The sequence below is a fragment of the Saccopteryx leptura genome, chromosome 9, assembly GCF_036850995.1.
Source record: "Saccopteryx leptura isolate mSacLep1 chromosome 9, mSacLep1_pri_phased_curated, whole genome shotgun sequence".
NCBI lineage: Eukaryota > Metazoa > Chordata > Mammalia > Chiroptera > Emballonuridae > Saccopteryx > Saccopteryx leptura.
The window spans coordinates 76,352,276-76,368,803 of record NC_089511.1 but is presented as its reverse complement, the minus strand read 5'-3'; the positions used below and the strand labels follow the sequence as shown (position 1 = coordinate 76,368,803).

Here is a 16,528-nt window from a genome sequence, read left to right as displayed (position 1 = left end):
AGAAAAGAGAGCAAATGGAAGGACAATGATAACCACACTTAGGATATGACTATGTTCATAACTTGAAGGTATAAAACTGGGCCATCTGCACCCATCTAGCTGCACACATTAACTACAGATTCAGGTTTTAAACCAGGGGTCCCCAAACTACGGCCTCCGGGCCGCATGCGGCCCCCTGAGGCCATTTATCCAGCCCCCACCGCACTTCCAGAAGAGGTACCTCTTTCATTGGTGGTCAGTGAGAGGAGCATAGTTCCCATTGAAATACTGGTCAGTTTGTTGATTTAAATTTACTTGTTCTTTATTTTAAATATTGTATTTGTTCCCATTTTGGTTTTTTACTTTAAAATAAGATATGTGCAGTGTGCATAGGGATTTGTTCATAGTTTTTTTTATAGTCTGGCCCTCCAATGGTCTGAGTGACAGTGAACTGGCCCCCTGTGTAAAAAGTTTGGGGACCCCTGTTTTAAACAGTACATAGACCTCATGAAAGCCAAGGTTAAACTCAACATATAAATTCATTAAAAAGGTCTGCAAATAGATTTTCCTGAAATGTGTGCCTAATTTGTTCAATTACTCCTACTTCCTCCAGTTCCAGTTCTGTTCCGTGAAGGACAACCCTGAGACACTGCACATTATTTTAATACTGAATTTAAAAAGCCAATAATTTAAGCTGCTAATAAACTTTTATGATTTGTTTATAAACAGGCACTTATTTTTTAAAAATGCCTGAATGTACAATTAACTGATCTTTTATGTAATTGATAAGCTTTTCTTTGTACACTAGTCTCAAAAAAAGATTGTATCATTATACTATAGTAAATATATAGTAAAATATATATATAGTAAAAATATAGTTGTAAGTTTGTCAACTTTTGAACCCAATTGTCATGTACCTTTTATAGATTCCCCAAAAGTAAGCCAAAGCTGAAACAAAGAAAAAGTTAATACGTATAAGATTAAGAATTTTTATAAATGCAGTTAGTATGTTTGATTATTTTAAATCAGAAAAGAATGTGGAATTCCATCAAACGCCTTTTCTGAATATGTAATAAACAACCCACGTGGCTATCACTGTTAGTTTTCTCCATCAACACTCCCCTCTCTTCTTTCCACCCATGTTCCAGACTCTCTAGCTTAAAAACAAAAAACAGCCAGACCTGCCTGCTGGAGCTTATTGAATCCAATTCTTTAAATCATAGTTCCTCCAAAGTATACTGCTTACATCTTATTTTAGCTTTCTCCTCTGAGACTCTGAACACTGGCTGGGGAGGAAATCTTGACGAGTTTCTTAATGCCTCTATGCCTCCTCACTCGAGATAATTAACAATAACTTATCTCCTAGATTATCTACGAGGATTAAGTAAGTTAATGTGTATAATTCAGGTGACCAGTGCCTGACACATAGAAGTGCTCTAGAAATGCCAGGTATGATTATGACTTGTTGAAACTCTGACCTCTTTAAGCTTCCCTGACACAATTCTCTCCGGATTCTCTCCCTACTCCTGGGCCCTTTCCAATTTCCTCTCTGACTTCCTCATCCTCTATTACCCTCTTAGATGTTAGAATTCCAAGCACTCCCTCCTCAGCACTGTTTCCCTACATGTTCCATGGATGGTCCTCATCCACCTGTATGCCCATGACTCCCAGTAGCTCCCTTTAATTCAGACCCCTGCTGAGCTCTGAATTCCACTGAAAGCTGCATGGAGGTGTCCAAAATCACAGCAAAGGCAACATGGCCAAAGCTGCATGCACCACCGTTCCAAGTGCTGTTCATTCATTCATTTAGCCAGTAGTTCCTGAGCAACAGGCACAGTGCTCCCTGCTGCAGAACAACAGGAAGACACCCTCCTTAGTTCCCTGCATTGTTACTGCCATCGCCCTGGTCAGGCCTCCAGACTCGAGCTTCTTAAATTCTATTTCTCTTTAGTTACTGCAAAAAGTATGAGTAAGAAGAAAATAAAAATTGCCTGTTGTTCTAATTTTAGAGATAATCTGCAAATGTATTTCTTTCCTTTGCACATACTTTTTACATAATTGAGAACATATTATACATACAATTTTGAAAGCCACTTATTTATCATAAACATTTTCCTATTTTATTAAATATTCTTCAGAATATAATTCTTAATGGCTAATAATACCCCATTATATGGAGATACCATAATTTTCTCAGGGGAGTGGTTCTTCCACCTTTGAATACTGAGGCTCAGTTTTTTTGTTTTCATTGTAAATAATGACACTGAAAGACAGGACATTAATTTTTTAAGTGACAGGATTTTGGGGGATTTCATTTTCTCTTGGTTTTGTATCTATGTTTATCTAACTTACTACTATGAATTTATATTGCTATAATTGGGGAAGGGGGAAGAAGGAGGAAGGAAAAGTCCACTATTTAAAAAATATAAAAATGCAAAACTGTTGTTATATTAAATATAAAAAGGCATATTGATTAAGGTATGTTGATTTCCTTAGAATAAATACCTTTAAAAAACTAGTGTTAAGTGTTTTTGATACATACTGTCGAAGTTCTGGAAAATGTCTACTGATTTATACTTCTCCACAGTCCTATCTACAGCAACTTGGTTGGGGCTGGGTAAATTTTAAAATCTTTGCCAATTTGGTAGGCAAAAAATTGCAATCTTATCAGTTATTTGAATTTGCATTTTTAAATCACCAACAATTAGTTTACATTTTAACTATTTGTATTTGAAAGACGTTAGAATGTTGTGGCTAAGAGTCAAAGTGCTTGGGACTGGAGTTGGTGCCAAGTCACTCATTATGTAGGTAACTGTGATTTGGTTTCTTCACCCAGGCCCAGAGGGAAGGAGGCTAAAAGCACACTCTCACCCACTGCTGTGAGGGCAGAGTGAGTCAGCACACTTAGCACAGTGGGTGGCACATATTATGCACTCAGGAAATGTCAGCAATGTTGCTGCCAGCAACAATTTGCTGTGTATTCTACATTCACGCCCTCTATTCATATATTATCAAATCTTTCCTCTTATCTTCATTTAAATATCAAACTTGCCTAAAATAGTTGTTGCTAACATCTTTCCCATTATGTTTGCTTTGGAATATTAATACCTTTTATTATATAGAAGTTTTACATTTTTATATAGTCAAGTCTATCTGTATATTCTTTTGTGATTTCTTTCATTGGTTTAATGCTTAGGATGTTCTTGACCATCCAAAGATCAGATAAATGATTACTGGCAGTCCCAGGTTATGAGCAAAGTAGGTTCTGTAGGTTTGTTCTTAAGTTGAATTTGTATGTAAGGTGGAACTGGTACATTTACCTATTAAATGCAACTTAGACCAATGTTTGTCTCATACTATTTATTTTTACCTTTCAGTGCATATAAATAGTTAAACATTTTTAAACCTACAGAACCTATCTCGTCTGTAACCTGGGAACTACTTACATATTTATCTTTTCTTCTACTTTTTAAATGTCTTATGTGTTTGTTTTTTGTTAATCAGCTAAGTGTTTAAGTTACCTGGAGTTAGTTTTGTAGTTACCCAAACGTCTAACATCTTTCCTCATATGTTCATGCTTTTTGAATACAGTATACTGACTGGTTCCCTCAACCTAGAATGTCTTCACTTCAACTTCTTGAGAACTCTGTATGAATACTATACAAACATCCTGCCCAGCAACTGTTGACATGTTAGTGAACTTGACCGCCCAGCAAAAGCTATATCTTCTGCATTTTTGTCACTAGGGTTTAGTGAAGTGTAGATTAGGTGCTCCAATCAACAAAGGTTGAAGAAAACGGTAAAAAAATGAATAGAGTAATTTTCTCATTCTCCTACATTATCTACTTTAGAATCAAATAAATGCATTTACAAAAAACACTCAAGTAAGTGTATGATGCTGTAAAGCCAGAAGCCGGGGCCAGGGCCACCATCACAGCAGCCTGGCCCATGCAGGTTCGCATAGGATTCGGACAGTCGGTAAAGAAACAACGGAGCCACAAACTGGTGGGCCATAGTCTTTAATCCTAGCTTGCACCCGGCAGGCAAGTAAAAACACACACTGGGCTCCAAAACCCACTCACATTCAGTGCTCACAAAGCCACTGACTTATCCGAGTTTCCTAGAATCAAAGGTTTCTAGCTCACCAGCCTTATTCTCCTCAGTTCCCCATCTCCTTCCTTATCCCAGATACAAACTCTACACAAACTGGCATCTCACTCAGCACTCCGCCATCTTGGCTGCTTCTCCTGGCCACATGGCCTCTTTCTGCTCTCTGCTCTGCTCCCTCCTCTGAAGATAATCTCAGGAACCAAGAGGGCAAGCTCCCGCTCTGTCCCCATTTTATAGTGTAGAAATCCAAACCCTTAATCCAATATACAAAATAGGGAAGTCTCTAATACAAAGTCACTTCTCTGAGGCATGATTGGATTGTACCACCCCACATCAAAACGGGTGGGAGAGGCTTAATCCCAAAACCAAGCCCCAGGCTACAATGATCCTGCCTGCCCCCAACACACATTAATATCACCTGGGCGACGGCATCTTAAACAAAGTGAGCATAATACATTTTATCCGCCCAACAGATGCCAACCTCTTTTACCCCTAGCTGTCACAATGTTCTGTAACCCAGTGGTCCCCAGTCCCCAGCCCCCAGGCCTCGGACCGATACCAGTCCGTGGGCCATTTGGTGCCGGTCCACAGAGAAAGAATAAATAACTTACATTATTTCCGTTTTATTTATATTTAAGTCTGAATGATGTTTTATTTTTTTAAAATGACCAGATTCCCTCTGTTACATCCGTCTAAGACTCACTCTTGACGCTTAACTCGGTCATGTGATACATTTATCTGTCCCACCCTAAAAGCCAGTCCGTGAAAATATTTTCTGACATTAAACTGGTCCGTGGCCTAAAAAAGGTTGGGGACCACTGCTGTAACCTACTGCTGAATCAATTGTCCTTCCCTGGGTTTCTCCTGGGGCAGCCACAGAGGAGGGTTTTCTATCTTTCTCCCCATATGGGTTTCTGCTCTGCAGCCTTCAGTAAAAAACAATTCATTATCTCACTCATTGCCCAGCCAAGCAGAATCCTAAACATTTGAAAGTATATATAACAACTATAATTACTACATAAGTATATAGCAGTCAATACATGCTCAAGGCTACTCACTACAGCACTTCTAAGAGTGTGAAATATTGGAAACAACCTATACGCCCACACTTAGGAGAGTAAGTGAAGAAATTATGGACATCATACAATAGAGTACAATGAAGCTGTAGAAGAAAACAAGAAGAGCTCTATAAAGAAGTATGGAGTGACTTCCAAGATATATCGTTAAGTGGAAAAAAGCAAAATATAAAAGACATCTATAGCAGCAGTTCTCAACCTGTGGGTCGTGACGGGGGTCGCGACCCACAGGTTGAGAACCCCTGATCTATAGTGTGCTACCCTTTGTGTAGGTGCAGAACTGGCGGCCATGGCCATGCCATGCAAATGCATGTTCTCACTGGATTTGGGCAGATGGTAAAGGAGCTGTGGAGCCAGAACATGGTGGGCCATTCCTTTATTAAAGTCTTGTAATGGTGGAGGAGCAAACAGGCAGGGAAGACTGCTTCCCTTTCTCTCAGGGCTCCCAAGCCCCTCAGCACTCCGGACTCACTGACTTGTTCTCCAGACTCACCAGACGCCAGGCCCTCACCAGCTTCAGCACTCCCCCAGCCAGCAGGCCTGGCAGAAACACCCCTTCTCCAGCAAACAGTTGCCCCACTGCAGTCTGCAATTTGCAGTCTGCCGCCCCGAGGGCAGGCACCCTCAGCCTTCCATACACCACACACACGACACTGCCCAGTGCCAGCAGAATACAAGTGAGCAAACCTGAACACACTTTACAAACTTGTTTACCCAACAGTAGGAAAGAAAGAGAAATTTAAAAACACACAACTATCTTCTCATTTATACAAAAGAAACACAGGGAAGATAGATGAAACTAATCAGACTGGAGACCTGCAGGAAAGGACTGGACAATGGGACTGGGTGGGGGAATGGGGACGGGGACGACACTTCTCTCAGTATACCCCTTAACATAGTTCCAGCTTTGAAAAATCATGTTAATGTTTTATACTTTAAAAGAAAGAGGCAATGAAGATAGAGAAAAAAACTTAAGTGGATAACAAACAGAAACAAATAAGCCTAACTGTATTTCAAATGAATACCATAACCACACTGGAAGTGGTTATATTAAAATTAAAAAAGAACTAATCCAAGTAACATATGAACACAGTGCTGTACAATCAGGATAAAGTAAAAGAACTGCACAGATGCTCCTGCACTTACAATGGTGTTAAATCCCAATAAATCCATCATAAACTGAAAATGCATTTAGGCCCTGGCCGGGTAGCTCAGTTGGTTGCAGTGGTGGCAAACTGTGGCTTGTGAGCCACATGCGGCTCTTTGGCCCCTTGAGTGCGGGCGCAAAGGCCAGCTTAGGAGTACCCTAATTAAGTTAATAACAATGTACCTACCTATATAGTTTAAGTTTAAAAAATTTGGCTCTCAAAAGAAATTTCAATCGTTGTACTATTGATATTTGGCTCTGCTGACTAATGAGTTTGCCGACCACTGGGTTAGAGCATCATGCCAACAGGCTAAGGTTGTGGGTTTGATCCCCTATCAGGGCACCTATAAGAATCAACCAATGATGGCATGAATGGGTGGAACAACAAATCAGTATTTCTCTTTCTCTGTCTTTCTTCCTCTCTCTCTGAAGTCAATACATAAAATATTTTTAAAAATTGTTTTTTAAATGCTAACAGCACAGTCATAGTGGAAATTGGCTGTCTGGCCTCAGGACATGTGGCTGACTGGCAGCTGTGCTCATTGCCACCGCCAGGCATCACGCGGGAGAATCCTGCAGCAAGCATATTGCTAGCCCTGGAAAAGAGCAAAATTCAAAGTACGGTTTCTACTGAATGCAAATTGCTTTTAAACTACCTTAATGTCAAAATATCCTAAGTTGACCCATCATTAAGTTGGGGACCATCTGTGTACAAATACTGGCATGTAGTAAGGAGGTTTGTTTTTCACAGAGGTCTGAGTTAAGAACTCTGAAAACACTTAATGTGTACTTTAGGGTTGGGCATGTAAATAAACAGACTGTGGACAATGGAAGCTAGGTTTCTCATTATCAGAGAGGAGAGTTACGAATATGGAAACATGGTAGAATAAACTCTTGCGGTGTTAATCTTGTGGTATTAATCTGGAATACAAGGTTTTGGCATGAATTTATGAGAGGTATGAGTGTGAGAGTGTGTGTGTGTGTGTGCATGCACACTCATTCTTGGTTCTGTCCCCTAAAAAGGTCTAGAAACAGTGATGTGCCTATAGCAATAAGCACATCTCAAGGCCCAGATCTTGGTATCTATATTTTCCATGATAAAGAACCGAGGCCCTCAGGAGAAATGGGTGATCCCACAGAGAGGTCAAAAAAAGAACAAGATGATCTGAAACAATGTTGTTCTGGAAAGTAAGGAAGTATTCAAAGGATGGGGCATGTCAGGAGGATAAAGGAACCAGCTTAAAGCAGTTCCTACTGAATAAATTTGGGACAATTTGATTATCAAAATAAATAATGGAAGCAACAAGTTATAAACCAATGAATAAAGTAAAAATCCATGAGTTTATGATTATATAAATAAATGAATAATTAGATAAAGCAGTTATTAAATTAAAAAATTAAAAAGAGCCTGACCTGTGGTGCTGCAGTGGATAAAGCGTTGACCTGAAATACTGCAGTTGTTGGTTTGAACCCTGGGCTTGCCCGGTCAAGGCACGTACAACAAATAAGCAATGAATAGATAAAGTGAAGCAACTATGAATTGATACTTCTCGTCCCCTTGCCATAAAATCAATAAGTAAAATCTTTAAAAATATTAATAAAGAAAGCTCTTCCTTACAGTAAACATCAGCTAATAAGAAAAAATGGAATTAGAAAATGGCCATTTGGTAACTACCATAGTAATGAGGAACCCTTAAACCAGTAATGGGACAAATAAATTACCATGTGACCTTGCTAAGATACACTGAGGACACAGCATCACTTTTGTGGTATTCCTGCCAAAAAATGTATAATTTGAACCTCATCATAAAAGCATCAGACAAGCCCAAATTGAGGGACACTGTACAAAATAAGTCGTTCAAAATAATCCCCCCAAAATGACTTACTATGCCAGATTACTCAAGAGACTTAATATTAATAACTAAATTCAGTATGTGATCCTAGATGGGGAAACTTTTTATTTTCCTTGAAAGGGCATTCATGAAAACTGGCAAATCTGAAATTTGAATAAGATTAGATAATAGTGCTGAATCAACATTAATGTCTTGATTTTGATAATTTGTGATTATGCAGGATAGCATCTTTGTTTTTAGAAAAATATTTAAATATTTAGGGGTGAAGGTGCCACAGGTCTGCAATTTACTCTCAAGTGATTCAGAAAAAGAATTATTTATATGTATATATAAATTTATAAATGATACGAGGGGTGGTGAAGAAGAGGGAGGGAGATTGAGATAATAAAGCAGAAAGCAAATGTAATAAAATGTTAACATCTGAAAATCTGGGTAAAGAGTATATGGGAATTCTTGGTACTATTTTTGCAACTTTTCTCTAAGCCTGAAATTATTTCAAACTTAAATGAAAAAATCGTGAGCTGGATAAGGCACTGCTGGGCAGCCCCCCCAGCCAGATCTGGGGAAAGAGCATCTGCTTGCTTCTCTCCCAGGAACCACAGATGCTGTCAGAGGGAGGCTTCTTTGAAGTTTTGAGATGTCTGGTGGAGATGAAGAATAGAGGTGTGTGTGTGTGTGTGTGTGTGTGTGTGTGTGTGTGTGTGTGTGTGTATGTGTGTGTGTGTGTAGACAAGGTGGGCTTTAAAATTTTCTGAGAAGTACAGGGAATCTCAAAATCCAGGCAAAGATGAAGAATAAGGTGTGTGTGTGTGTGTGTGTGTGTGTGTGTGTGTGTGTGTGTGTGTGTGTAAACAAGGACTTTAAGAGTTTCTGACTGAGAAATAGAGGGAATCTCAAAATCCAGGCAAAGATGAAGAATAAGGTGTGTGTGTGTGTGTGTGTGTGTGTGTGTGTGTGTGTGTGTGTAAACAAGGACTTTAAGAGTTTCTGACTGAGAAAGAGAAGGAATCTCAAAATCCAGGACAGAGTTGTGATTATCAGCTTCCACCCATAGCAGTCACACCTTCCTTTACCCACTTAAATTTTGGGCAGTCACAAGACCCTTGAGGTGGCTTGAGCAGGCAGGGAGTTGGTGTCCGTTAGTCACCCTGATCAAACTCTGCAAGTGACCTACTGCAGAAGAGAGAGAGACAACTTATTCCAAGGATAGCCTTTGGTCTGCTGGGTGACCACTCCCCTTCTCTCGCCTGGCCTGGAGACAACGTGAGGCCGGGGACTCACAGGTCTCTATATGCCCACAACACATACATTCCACCAGTGCCTATGGTCCACTGTGTAAGTGAGCAAGTCGCTTCAGCTTCCTAAACCAGCAGTTGTTACAAACAACATAAAGACTTTTCTTGCCTTACAACTTTTATTGAATTACTGAAAATACATCCCCTGACCAAAGACCTCAGGCTCATGTACAAAATGTAAATAAAATAAACATAACCATTAAAAGGTCCCTTAACAGCAGATTTTAGAAAACCCATAATCCTGGTTAATCTGTTTTGCTTTTTGAGTTCTGAATTACGAGGTTGACAAGGATTATGAGAGGTCACAGGATTTAAACTCTTCCTTCTACAAAAATTTGGATCTAAATAATTCTAGAACAGTATTTACCTATTATTTTAAGTAATTCCAAAGAAGGAGATGCTATCAATTTTTTTTCAGCAGAGTACTCTATCTTCTTTAAAACCTTAGTAGCCAAGAAATTATTTTTTTGTTTTAAATTAAATTTCTATTGGCTTTATACTACTTGCAATTTTCTTTGTATGTTATAAAATTCTTCCCAGGATCTCTTCGTCTCTGAAGGAATAACGCCAATCCACCAATCCCCTTTAGACATTATTCAAATGCTTCTCAACACTCCTTAACCTACTGCAGTGTAGGGGCACAAGAAATGCCAAGGGTACTGGAAAGAGAACATCTAAAATTATACCCTCAGCACTGCATTGCTTGGACGCACCCTAATAGATGACATTCATCATGATGGCCCTGAGCCATCCAGAAGGGTTCTATTGTATTTCATACTTCACATTTAAAAATATAGGGTAGGCTCTAATACAGTTTTCACAAAAATGGCTGCCATAAATATTTAGCCATTGAAGGTAATAATGTCTTTGTTCTGCGTTGTTCCCCTATGCAGAAAGCCTCACCACCAGATCATGTCATACAAATAAGATGCTACTATATCTGGAGACTTGCATTTTTACCTAATAAGTCTCAGTCTCTTTTTAATTTCAAGTAGAAAATTACTGTGGGCAGTGACCATATCATTTTGAAGCTTCCATTAAAATAATGCAGAGTGTTGAGTGCACTGTCCACGGACTACAAAGAAGATGGTATTCAAGGAGTGGACAGTAAATTGGAAGTATGACACATCAATAATTACAACAAAGGGTACATTATGTCTAATTAGTGTCACCCTACAGAGATACAGAAGCAAGAGGGGAAAGAGATGACGCTCTAAAGGTGGGATCAAAGTGAAGAGATTTTGAAAAACCTTAGCCTGGGGAAAGAGGAAATGGCCATTTCAGGACTTCAGAGACAAAGATCAGAAGTATGAAAACATTTTTAGAATATTTGAGAGAACAGATTAGTAGGTGAAAAAGCCTGTAATATAGGCTGAAACTGGATGTTGGAAGGCCTTGAACACTAAACTAGTTTGCCTTACTCTCTAGGCATGCCGACTATCAACAGTTTGTCTTGAATGGCTGCTATGCATACCAGAAATTATAATATTTATGAACAACTTATGAATGATGGCCACAAAAAGCTCCAGAACAAGACAAATGGATTTGCACTTTGAACTGATTACAGCTAGGACTCTGTAAAACAAAAATGGTGAACTCCTGGTAAGGTGATCCTCCACGGGAAAAGTAGGTCGGGAAAGAACACATAAGACTTAGTAACTAGAAATGTTATCCAAAAATACAAAGATAATCAAAACAAAATACTTCAAAAAATATCCTTCAATGTCAATAAGTCATACAAATCAGTCCAAAATTGCTATACAGTTATTTTACACCAAGACTTTAATATTTCAGTATCTAATAATACATAAATTTAGCCTTGACATATTTCTTCGTGGTTTTCCTTGAGCAAATTTACATTGTAGTTTTGGCATTTTATGTACCTTATGAAAATCACACAATTTCCTGAATTTTTCTTCTTTCAGTTTAAAATCAGACAAACTATAATGAGGTAAAAAATGGTTCCCAGTGACAGATTTCTACATTGTCAGAAATAACTATTATCATGGAACACCTGGCCTTCCTGTTATTTGGATATCTTTAATCAACTCTCAAAGTGTACCCTTCACACTACATTGACACGTCCATTGTAATACAACAGAAACAAACACGACCATTTCTCTTACATCATCTGGTGCATACTTTTATATAGTATTGCAGTTTTAATTAAGGAGATTCAAAAGATACAAATGTATATAAAAAACATTTCTTAGACAACCGCTAGACACAAACACTATAATAATATCCATAATAGAAAAGGAAAATGAACAAGGGAGTTATTTCTACTACGGAGGCTCCAAGAATAGGCTATCTAAAGAATTGTTTTTCTAAAGAGAAATATTCCTTTCCTGCCCTGTATTGTACAAGATTATAGGCAAAATTTTAGAAAGCTGAAAATCCTTTTAAATAACACTTTCTTCAGCTTTAATCGCAAATAATTGCCTCTTTTGGTGCTAATGAGCATGAACACCATGGAATGGAATGCAATTCTGCTGGTTCATTCAGGGTAATGGCTTTGTGAGCTAGTGACACTGCTGAGAGATCTAGTCTCAATTTCCTGGAGTACAATAAGTGAGCAGCAGTAAATTTTTCACTAGAGGAAGATTTCACTAGATCTAACCTATGTAAATATAAATAGAAAACCCATTATCTATTGATAAAGACAACAAAGGTTAAATAAAGTTTTATGTTACCCTTTCCTTTAACAGCCATCAGCGCGCTGGATCATGAAAGTAAATAAAGCACTTCACTTACTGAAATCAATGAGAAACCGTCCAAATCCTTGCCTTTGGTGCTGGGGCATGATCATTATGCAGGAGACATTATACTTCTGCTGGCAAAGCTTTTCCTGAGGGAAGGAGAAACAGATCAAGTATGTCAGGACTCTGCTGAAGTGGGCAATTCCCTGCACCTGCCACAGGCCTTGTACCACTGTCTACTCAGGTGAACCAAAGTGTTCGGTGAGGCTGGAGCAGAATAATCCTAACGCTAATCAATCACACCATCAGCTAATGATAAACCGTCAACTCCAGGTATTTCTCTCAATTTATGTCCTTATGTCTGGAAGCCAGTAGCATAAATATGAATAAAGAACCCAAGGCAGCACGAGAGAAATGAAACAACACAGACAGGATGGAAGAAATGCTTTTCTTGCAACTTGGGAGACAAGAAGAAAAATAAAGCCAGAGAGCACCCAGGTGGTAAGTTAGACTCAGCCTCTACCTGGCTAAAGAACTTACAGTGCCGCAACAGCAACACGTCGTCTGCCTTTGAGCAAACGCCCAGTGAGACTGAAATAGTATGTGTGGGGGTAGATTTGCACAAATACACTTCTCCTAGGAATAAAAAGTCAAAGTTAAAAGCTGGAGAAAGAATTAATCTGCGATTCAAACCGGGAATATAAAACAGAACAAGAGATAACAGCAACAAGAAATCCCTAAACCTCCAAACAAGTGAGGCCTAAATATTACCAAAATCCCGAAACCAAGAGGAAGACAGGGAAGAATATGTTCTTATAGTTAAGGAAGAATTTACAATTTTCATGGGATGTGGCATCAGAGCACCAATATTTTATTCAGAGTACATAGAAGCCGCCAAAACCTACACAGAGACGATCTGGAAAAGGCTTTTGAGGTTGTGAATGCTTTGGTCAAATATAAACCACAAATAAGATTGACCACAAATGGCACTAACCACATTAAAGAATTACTTCAGAACACCCAGATCTTTAATGAACCTATTTGAAAGATCACAGGAAATGGTTGTGGAAAAAACCCTACAGGGCAGAATTAAAGATTTCTTTGTAAAAAAGATGTGAAGATGTGCTTCCAAATTTTGCACATTTGTAGCTGTCTGTGGAGTCAAAGAAATGAGGAGGAAGAAATAATGTGTCAGTTTTCCTAAGAAGCAGGACTGTCTATTGCTAAATGTGAACATCACTGGCAAAGGTTCAAATAATTAGTCTATTTTGCAAAGCTAGACAAATGGGTCCTTCTACTTAAAAGGAGATGTACCCTGGGTTAAAACAACTCATTCTTGATGCCATTCTTCTCTTTATGCCAAAATATTTCTACCTATTCCTAGGAGATTTTTTTGAAATCAAATTCAACAGTGGTCCTCCCCCCCCCCCCCCTTATTCTCCCTTAACACATTATTACAGCTAAATCTTAATCTTTGGGAAAATAGCCGCTCCTTCTTTCTCTCCTGTTTAGAGCAATCTATTACGTGCTTGCGAAGTCATATACATGTAAAAATTTACACTGAATTTTTCTAGGTCATCTTGGCTATCACCTCTAGAATCTGGTTTAAGTATATATAACTTCAAAGGGTCCTAGTCCTTAACATTCCAATTGGACACGTTAGAATATAGTTTGATTTGTATCTAGTCTTTTAACATGGTTATTTTTTGGATGAATTTTTGTTTCACTACACTGTCAAAGAATACTACTATTCCAAGTATGGTAAGAAATGACAGTAATTGCTGCTATACTATAAAAGAAACTGAAAAAATGAGAAAAGGTTAGCTTGTTCTGAGTAAAACGTGAGCCCCGAAGAGGAAGAGAGGCAGAGACTCAAACCACAAGAGTCACCATCGACCAGAGACCCAGAGGCCAGCACATGACGCAGCAGGACAGGGACAGCAAGCACCACTAGGTATCTACATTTCAACTCATGTGTATTTAAAGAATACCATGTTCTAGTAGGAAGGACAATCATTACCACTATTCTTTTTATATACTTATAAATAGATTTCCTGTTTAAAGTCTGTGTTGCTTCTCTGTCATTTTTTTGAATCTGCAATGTATAAATTAACTTTCTTCTTTTCTATTTTGGAGCTTTACCAAATATGTGGATGAAAACACTGAGGCAGTTTCCGCCAGGCGCAGTCACTTACTTGTATTTTTGCTTATGGTCTTTGATTCTTAAATTTAGAAAAATTACAGTTTGTTAACAGCCTTCATATATACCCTATCTTTTGATCTCCCATGAAAATGACATTTCTATAAAGTATTCCATTTATATTATGCAAAAGTTGATTCATTAAAATTCACTTATCACATAATATGAAAAGATATATCATAAAAGAAACAAAACACAGGGTTTGGGTCATTTACCTTCTGCCTGGAAGTCTCATAATAACCATCTGGGCACATTAAACTATTTCCTAGGTGCCTAAGAATAGTAAGGTCATTACTTGGTAAATATCTCCAAACTCAGTTTTCCTTTATTGTGTATGAGCTGTTTCTCAGAAGCTTTTGAGCAGGAGAATGAGAGAGAATTGGTTCCGAACCAGAGAAAGACAAACTATAACCACTCAATACAGCAAGGGCTGCCCTATGTTAACAGATGGAGACACTTAGGCATTCTAAAGGTGAGGCTGCTTTAGATCTTAAGACAATAGCATGGAGAATGAGAGATGAAGGAGTAAAACCCATCATTATCTCCGCTCAACAGTCCAAACGCCAGTGTTGCAATTCACTGAGGTACTGATGACCACAGAGGGAACGCAATCAAGAGCAATGAGAATTATTTCTTACAGGCCACATTATACTGAAAGCTTCATGTTGACACCACTTAGGGGAAAAAGAAAATAATAAGCTTAACATTTAGAAAATCAGAGATGCTAGGTGGTTTGCAAGCAGCTATTCTTACATTATACAGATGCTGGCAATCAAGATAGCAAACTGTGCTGGTCCTTTACACAGTTCTCAGTATGATGTTTATTGTTTTTGTTTTTAAAAGAGCTCTGAACAAGAACCTGACTTTTCAGAAACACATGTCACTTATTCAAATTATAGTGATAAAAAAGCCCTGTTCAAAGAATTGGACTGTACCAAAAACATTCTGAAAAAGAAAATGAAGGTCATACTGGCTCTTGTTTTACCTTAGAGAAGTATCCAACCAGATGACAGCCCTTTTCATCATTTTTTGTAAGGACATAAAAAAGGAATGGCTCGACATCATAATACAACGTTTTGTGGTCCAGGAAGAGCTTGGCTAACAAGCAAAGGTTTTGGCAATAAATTTTGCTCATATTCCCATCAACCTAGCAAAGAGAAACAGACAACATTATTTAACATAAAAATACCACTCAATATAAATTTGTTTCTTTTATACGGTTTTATTTCCAAATCCCAAACTGAGAGATTAAAACACTTCATAAAACAAGTAGAGTTTTTAAACAGAAAATAGGTGTCAATTGGCAAATCAGAATTCCACCTTTTCTCTTAAATTAGTATAAATGTAAGATAGCTTAAATTTCTCTTTAAGCTAGCCAAAGAAAGGTCAAACCACTAAGAAGTAATTTTTATTTGCAATTTATTAGGAGTAAAAAATGATCATGCAAATCCTCTCTGCTTGAACCAAGTAAACCTGAATTAAAGAAATGTAAACAGATCAAAATATTGTTTAAGTAAGTTAAACTTTATGTTGTTTTCAAAAGGGCTTCACATAAAAATAAAATAAATGAACTTTATTACACTGGTTCTTCAGAAGTGAGGATTAGCAAAAGAGGCTTCCATTTTGGTTTTATCCCAAGCATCATTTTAAATATAATTGGAAAAGATAAAATTTCTATGTTGGGAATACTTACAGAGAAAGTGAGATGAATTTCAACCTACAATAAGCATGATTACAGTCTATTTCTCTTCAAAATAAAAGTATCAAGCTGTGATACTGATGGCTATAGACAGAAGGCTAAGCACAGATGCCAACTGCTTTGATCAAATGTAGTTACTTGTTGAAAACAGAAATCACAGCAGATTCAAGAAGAATTTCCCCAGCACTTTTCTTAAGAGAAATGGATATTTGCTAAGCAGAGCTCTTTAACAATGAACTTGACTGTTTTTGAGTCTCCTGTGGACAATACAGGTTCTCATATTGCACAAATTATTTTTAGATTTCATATAACTATTTCCCTTGGATGAAACCTAGGTCCCACACATAGCAACATAATCAAATATGGGCAATGGGCACAGAGCATACAATTCTCTCTTTAATTAAAGGAAGCTTTTATGTATTTGGGAGTACAGTCCTTTTGGAAATGGTAGTACATTATAAAAAGGACAG

The 16,528-nt window shown here is 38.0% G+C and overlaps 1 protein-coding gene across 7 annotated transcripts in view; it reads right to left on the bottom strand.

Moving 5' to 3' along the window:
• KAT6B (lysine acetyltransferase 6B) overlaps positions 1-16,528 on the bottom strand; it is a 207,508-nt gene that overhangs the window by 31,710 nt on the left and 159,270 nt on the right. For all 7 annotated transcript variants that reach the window (XM_066349991.1, XM_066349988.1, XM_066349994.1 and 4 more), the window contains exons 12-13: positions 15,345-15,506; positions 12,215-12,308 (exon numbers count right to left, since the gene is read on the bottom strand). In XM_066349991.1, the coding sequence (XP_066206088.1) occupies positions 12,215-12,308; positions 15,345-15,506 (256 nt within the window). The remainder of the gene's footprint in view (positions 1-12,214; positions 12,309-15,344; positions 15,507-16,528) is intronic.